General features: G+C 62.4%; 1 protein-coding gene across 1 annotated transcript in view; it reads left to right on the forward strand.

Moving 5' to 3' along the window:
* Positions 1 to 1,796: 1,796 nt before the first annotated feature.
* Positions 1,797 to 6,772, forward strand: part of Slc6a18 (solute carrier family 6 (neutral amino acid transporter), member 18) — a 19,128-nt gene continuing 14,152 nt past the window's right edge. The window contains exons 1-4 of the mRNA XM_013013868.1: positions 1,797 to 2,016; positions 2,302 to 2,442; positions 2,590 to 2,727; positions 3,324 to 3,505. Of these exons, the coding sequence (XP_012869322.1) occupies positions 1,857 to 2,016; positions 2,302 to 2,442; positions 2,590 to 2,727; positions 3,324 to 3,505 (621 nt within the window). The 5' untranslated portion in view covers positions 1,797 to 1,856. The remainder of the gene's footprint in view (positions 2,017 to 2,301; positions 2,443 to 2,589; positions 2,728 to 3,323; positions 3,506 to 6,772) is intronic.

The following is a 6,772-nucleotide window of genomic DNA, read 5'->3' on the forward strand; positions in this document are numbered from 1 at the left end:
GGACCACACAGGACAGACCTGGACCACACAGGATAGGACAGGACTGCACAGGAAAGGACAGAACACAGGACAGACCTGGACCACACAGGACAGGACAGACCACACAGGACAGACTCAGACCACACAGGACAGACCTGGACCACACAGGACAGACCCGGACCACACAGGAAAGGACAGGACTGCACAGGACAGGACACAACACACAGGACAGACCCAGACCACACAGGACAGACTCAGACCACACAGGACAGACCCGGACCACACAGGACAGGCCCAGACTACACAGGACAGGTCAGGACCACACAGGACAGACCTGGACCACACAGGACAGACTCAGACCACACAGGACAGACTCAGACCACACAGGACAGACTCAGACCACACAGGACAGACCCGGACCACACAGGACAGGCCCAGACTACACAGGACAGGTCAGGACCACACAGGACAGACCTGGACCACACAGGACAGACTCAGACCACACAGGACAGACTCAGACCACACAGGACAGACTCAGACCACACAGGACAGACCCGGACCACACAGGACAGGCCCAGACTACACAGGACAGGTCAGACCACACAGGACAGGCCCGGACCACACAGGACAGGACAGGACTGCACAGGACAGGTCAGACCACACAGGACAGGCCCGGACCACACAGGACAGGACAGGACTGCACAGGACAGGACAGAACACACAGGATAGACCTGGACCACACAGGACAGACTCAGACCACACAGGACAGGACAGGACCACACAGGACAGGACAGACCACACAGGACAGACCCAGACCACACAGGACTGACCCAGACCACACAGGACAGACCTGGACCACACAGGACAGGACAGGACCACATAGGACATGACCACACAGGACAGGACAGGACCACACAGGACAGACCGGACTGCACAGGACCATCCTGGACCACCCAGGACAGGCAGGACACCCAGGACAGGTAGGGACTGCATGGACTGGCAGCTCCCCTGCAGGGGCACCTGTGCAGCCAATGGGCACAGCACCCTTGGCAGACGTGGTGGGACTCATGGCATGTGTGTCCACACCACCCTGTGCTCAGCCCAGCCAGCGGCAGTGACCACCTGGGGCCTCAAGAGGCCAGCGCGGCCCCGCAGACTCTGCCCTGGGACCCCGCCCGTGGACAGCGGGCAGCTGTGGAGGCCAGCTTCTGCGGAAGGCAGTGGACGGCCTGCCAGAGGGTGCGCAAGCCTGGGCCGCGTCCGCGGGCTGCCTGCCAGGCACACAGGTCTTCTGTGGTGTCTCTCACGGAATGTGAATCTGACTACCTGGAACCTGGAAGCTTATTCTTAAAGATCCCAGCCTGGTGCCAGTAATCCTAGCTACTCAGGAGGCTGAGATCTGAGGATCTCGGTTCAAAGCCAGCCCAGGCAGGAAAGTCTATAAGACTCTTATCTCCAATGAACCACCGGAAGACCAGAAGTGGCACTGTGACTCAAGCAGTAGAGCGCTCGCCTTGAGCTGAAGAGCTGAGGGACAGCACCCAGGACTAGAGTTCAAGCCCCATAACTGACAAAAAAAGATCTGCCTCCCAGGAGCCCCCAGGGGGTGGCCTGTTGAGCTGTGTGACAGCAGTAGGCCTGGCCTTCACCTGGACTCCACACCAGGGTGGACGGGGGGGGGGGACACGCACGGGGCCCGGCCTTCACACGGATCCACACCAGGGTGGACAGGAGGAGGATACTGTGTCGGGACCGCTTGGGAACAGGCCTTGGTTATCAATTAACCGACTCCTTTAAATCAGGAAGGAGCTGTCCCCGGAGGAGCGCCCGAGCCGCTCTGCGTCCTGCGGCCAGCCCGCCCCCGGGAGCCCTCTGGCATGGCGCAGGCCGGGGAGCCGGGCCCACCTGCGGAGGACGGCGGGGACGAGAGGCCAAAGTGGGACAACAAGGCCCAGTACCTCCTCAGCTGCATCGGGTTCGCCGTGGGGCTGGGGAACATCTGGAGGTTTCCGTACCTGTGCCAGACCTACGGGGGAGGTAAGCAGGCCCGGCCGGCCGCCGCACCCTGCGGGGAGGACGGCGCCCGCACACCCCTGTCCTGGGTGCAGTCTACTTCACTACTGCACACCGAAGGCCCGCTGCCACTGAGCCCCTCCCAGGCAGCTTTAGGGCCCCGCACTCCCACACGGGCCAGGCAGGACCCCAGGTCTGCCTGCCGGTGCTGCTGCTGCTGGACGCACCGGTGGCCGCCTGCTGACCCCGCGTCCCACGGGGGCCTCCCTCGTCCCCTACCTCACCGCCTGCTGACCCCGCGTCCCACAGGGGCCTTCCTCATCCCCTACCTCATCGCCCTGGCTTTTGAGGGGATCCCGCTCTTCCACATCGAGCTCGCCATCGGCCAGCGCCTGCGGAGGGGCAGTGTCGGGGTGTGGACGGCCATCTCTCCCTACCTTGGTGGAGTAGGTGTGTACCCGCCTCCAAGACCAACGATGGGAACCCCGGGCGGGCAGAGGCCGCGGCACAGACTGCTCGGGAGGACCGCGTGCCCGTCCGGGCGGGGTGTTTGTTTTGCTCTTGCTCTCACTGTGTGGGGCGCCACCGCGTCCGCAGGCTTTGGCTGCTTCACCGTGTCCTTCCTGATCGGCCTGTACTACAACACCGTCCTCGTGTGGGTCCTGTGGTTCTTCCTCAACTCCTTCCAACACCCTTTGCCCTGGAGCACCTGCCCGCCAGACCTCAACAGGACGGGTGAGGCAGGCAGAGCTGGGCGGTCCTGAGCGGCGCGGGCACGTGGCGGGAAGCTGGGCCCTGCGTCCTACTCGCCATCCCGGGGGGAGCTCAGTGTGAAATCCAGCGCCTCTCGTCTGTGCTCAGCCTCTGCTGGGCTCAGGGCCCCCGGACGCCGGCCACTCCCAGGGAGGTGTCTGGCTTCTGGCAGACATTACCGCAGCCTTGGGCCCCGAGAAGGGAGAGGAAGCAGGGGCAGCACCTCCCACGGGCGCCGAGGCTGCTGGGACATGGGACCCGCTGGGGAAGCGGCGGCCTGGGCCTCCTCTGAGCACGGGGCCCCTGGGAAGGCCGGCGGCCTGGGCCTCCTCTGAGCACGGGACTCGCTGGGGAAGTGGCGGCCTGGGCCTCCTCTGAGCACGGGACTCGCTGGGGAAGTGGCGGCCTGGGCCTCCTCTGAGCACGGGACCCGCTGGCGAGGCCGGCAGCCTGGGCCTCCTCTGAGCACGGGACCCGCTGGCGAGGCCGGCAGCCTGGGCCTCTGGGCAGCACAGCTGTGGCGGCAGTGTGGCTACCCTGGCTCCAGGGCCAGCCGGTGACCGCCCGCCTGGCCGCAGGGTTTGTGCAGGAGTGTCAGGCCAGCAGCACCGTGAGCTACTTCTGGTACCGGCAGACGCTGAACATCACAGCCGACATTGGCGACAGCGGCGTGGTCCAGTGGCAGCTGCTCCTCTGCCTGGTCACCTGCTGGATGGTTGTGTACCTGTGTGTCATCAGAGGTATCGAGAGCACTGGGAAGGTGAGCCACGGGCCGGGACCCTTCCCCCCTCCCCAGGACCTTCCCAGGCTGCTCTGAGCTCCGGTGAGGCCTGGCTCAACACACTGCTGTGTCTTTCCAGAGGACCGGTCCTTCCATCCTCCTGGACCCTGTGATGTCCCGCTCTGGGGCTCGTCGATGTTGGCCAGCCCAGCTCTCTTTAAACCACCTTAGCATATCTCCTCACCTAGATACACCATGCTGGAAGTGTGTCTCCTGGAGGCATCATTTAATCACATCTTTTTTTTTTTCTGTCAGTTGAACTCTAGGCCTGGGTGCTGTCCCTCAGCTCTTCAGCTCAAGGCGAGTGCTCTACCACTTGAGCCACAGCGCCACTTCTGGTTTTCTGGTGGTTTACTGGACATAAGAGTCTCGTGGACTTGCCTGCCTGGGCTGGCTCTGAACCGCGATCCTTGGGGCTCCGCCTCCTGGGTAGCTAGGGTGACAGGTGTGGCCACGCTGCCTCTACCAAGAGGTACTTGCACGTCACTCAGCGACCGAGCGCTGACCTGGGGAGAGTTCACTCCAGTGCTGCCTCGAGTTCAGTCTGGCCAGCCTGCTCTGTGTCTCTTTTTCCGGTGTAGGACTCTGTACTGCTGTAGTGGCGGCCGGGGCTCGGGGAGCTGGCGTCCCATCCCATCCCATGCTAACCACTGATCCTTGTGTCTTAAGAAGCTCATTGCTCTCTGCTTTCCTCCCTCCCAGCCTTGGCGGTATTCTCATACATTTTGCTTACAAATAAATGGCAGATGATTTTCTCTGTCTTTGTCCTCTCTTTCCTCTTTGTCTCTCCTCTCCCTCCCCCTCTCTCTCCCTCGTTCTCCTCTCCTTTTTTGTCCTTTCCTCTCTCCTTTTCCTCTTCTCGCCCTCTCTTCCTCCTCTCTCTCCCTTTCTTCCTCTCCCCCTCCTTCCCTCCCCCCCCCCAGCACTAGGCACCGTATGCGAGGCTTCGTGCTTGCTGCACAGGTGCTGTCCCGCCAGTGTGCCCCAGCCCCGTTGGACGGGTGATTTTCGAGGTCTTGCGTTTTGTCAGACCAGCCTGGGTTTTGTCATCTTTCTGCTTGTCTTTGTGTTGCTGGGGGTGACAGGCATGCTGGCAGGGGCAGCCATTGATGGCCCTGGCTGGCCTCAAGCCCCAATCCCTGACCTCTGCCTCCACGCGGCTAGGATTGGAAACCCCGGTCTTGCTCGGGGATTCTTCTTCTATAGCAACTTAAGCAGCAGGAACACCAGCATCGCTCTTGACCGCCGCGTGGCTCCGTGGCACCCAGGCTGACCACATCACTGAGCCTGCGCCCCTGCTTGGATTTTGGCTTGGTGCCCTGGGGCCTCTGCCCAGGACCTGGTCACTCTGTGCATGTGCTCAGCCCGCTGCAGACAGCACCACCCCACACTCAGCTCCCCACAAGGACAGGTGGCTGCCAGGTCCCAGAGCAGAAGCGGTAGGCAGGGCCTCTGCGAAGCCTCCAGGGCGCAGGCCGTGAGGGCAGTGCGTCCACCTGCAAACCTTCACCTGTGGTCCTCAGAGCCCAGACGCTGCCCATGCCCAGGGAGGCGGGCACTGTGTGCAGGGGAGGGTTCACAATGCAGCCAGGGCCCAGCCTGCGGCCAGCGGGTATCGAGATAAAGAGGATGGGAGCCACAAGGTCCTGGCTGGGAACACAGAGAGGAGGCTGGAGAGGAGACCAGTGGGAAAGGTCAGAAACAAAGATGCCCAGGGATACCAGGATACTGGGGGGGGGGGCTGGGAAGAAGGGGAGGCTGCAGTGGAGGATGGAAAGGGGTAGGGGAGGCTGGAGGAAAGGGGGAAGGTGGGAGAAAAGGAGTGGGGGTAGAAGGGGCTGGAATAGAGGCTAAAAAAGAGCACATCTCGGGCATGCACCATGGACTAGCCCCAGTCACGGGGCACTGGCCTGTCCTGGGTGATCAGTGCCTCTCCCAGCTGTCCCCAGCCTGTCCTGGCCAGTCCACGCCTGCCCAGCTGTGCCCGGCCTGTTCTGGCCAGTCCACGCCTGCCCAGCTGTCCCCAGCCTGTCCTGGCCAGTCCACGCCTGCCCAGCTGTCCCCGGCCTGTCCTGGACAGTCCACGCCTGCCCAGCTGTCCCCAGCCTGTCCTGGCCAGTCCACGCCTGCCCAGCTGTCCCCGGCCTGTCCTGGCCAGTCCATGCCTGCCCAGCTGTCCCTGGCCTGTCCTAGCCAGTCCATGCCTGCCCAGCTGTCCCCGGCCTGTCCTGGCCAGTCCACGCCTGCCCAGCTGTCCCCAGCCTGTCCTGGCCAGTCCATGCCTGCCCAGCTGTCCCCGGCCTGTCCTGGCCAGTCCACGCCTGCCTAGCTGTCCCCGGCCTGTCCTGGCCAGTCCACGCCTGCCCAGCTGTCCCCGGCCTGTTCTGGTCAGTCTGTGCCTGTCTAGCTGACCTCACAGAGGCCCAGTGGTGAAAGTGACGGCAAGTGTGATATCCTGAGAAGCCAGAAGCAGGACCCCAACCCAGATGTGCCCCCGACTGCACTCACACACACACATCTGGGTGTGACCCCAGCTGCACACACTCACACACACACATCTGGGTGTGGCCCAGCCTGCACTCACACACACACACACACATACACACACACATCTGGATGTGACCCAGCTGCATACACTCACACACACACACATCTGGATGTGACCCAGCTGCACTCACACACACACACACACATCTGCGTGTGGCCTGGCCTGCACTCACACACACACACACATCTGTGTGTGACCCAGCTGCACTCACACACACACATCTGGGTGTGGCCCAGCCTGCACTCACACACACACACACACATACACACACACATCTGGGTGTGGCCCAGCCTGCACTCACACACACACACACATCTGCGTGTGACCCAGCTGCACTCACACACACACACACACACACATCTGCATGTGGCCCAGCCTGCACTCACACACACACACACACACACATCTGTGTGTGACCCAGCTGTACTCACACACACACACACACATCTGCGTGTGACCCAGCTGCACTCACACACACAAGCACACACACACATCTGGGTGTGGCCCGGCCTGCACTCACACACACACACACATCTGTGTGTGACCCAGCTGCACTCACACACACACACATCTGCGTGTGACCCAGCTGCACTCACACACACTCACACACATCTGCGTGTGACCCAGCTGCACTCACACACACACACATCTGCGTGTGACCCAGCTGCACTCACACACACACACATCTGCGTGTGACC

The sequence above is a fragment of the Dipodomys ordii genome, unplaced genomic scaffold, assembly GCF_000151885.1.
Source record: "Dipodomys ordii isolate 6190 unplaced genomic scaffold, Dord_2.0 Scaffold21, whole genome shotgun sequence".
NCBI lineage: Eukaryota > Metazoa > Chordata > Mammalia > Rodentia > Heteromyidae > Dipodomys > Dipodomys ordii.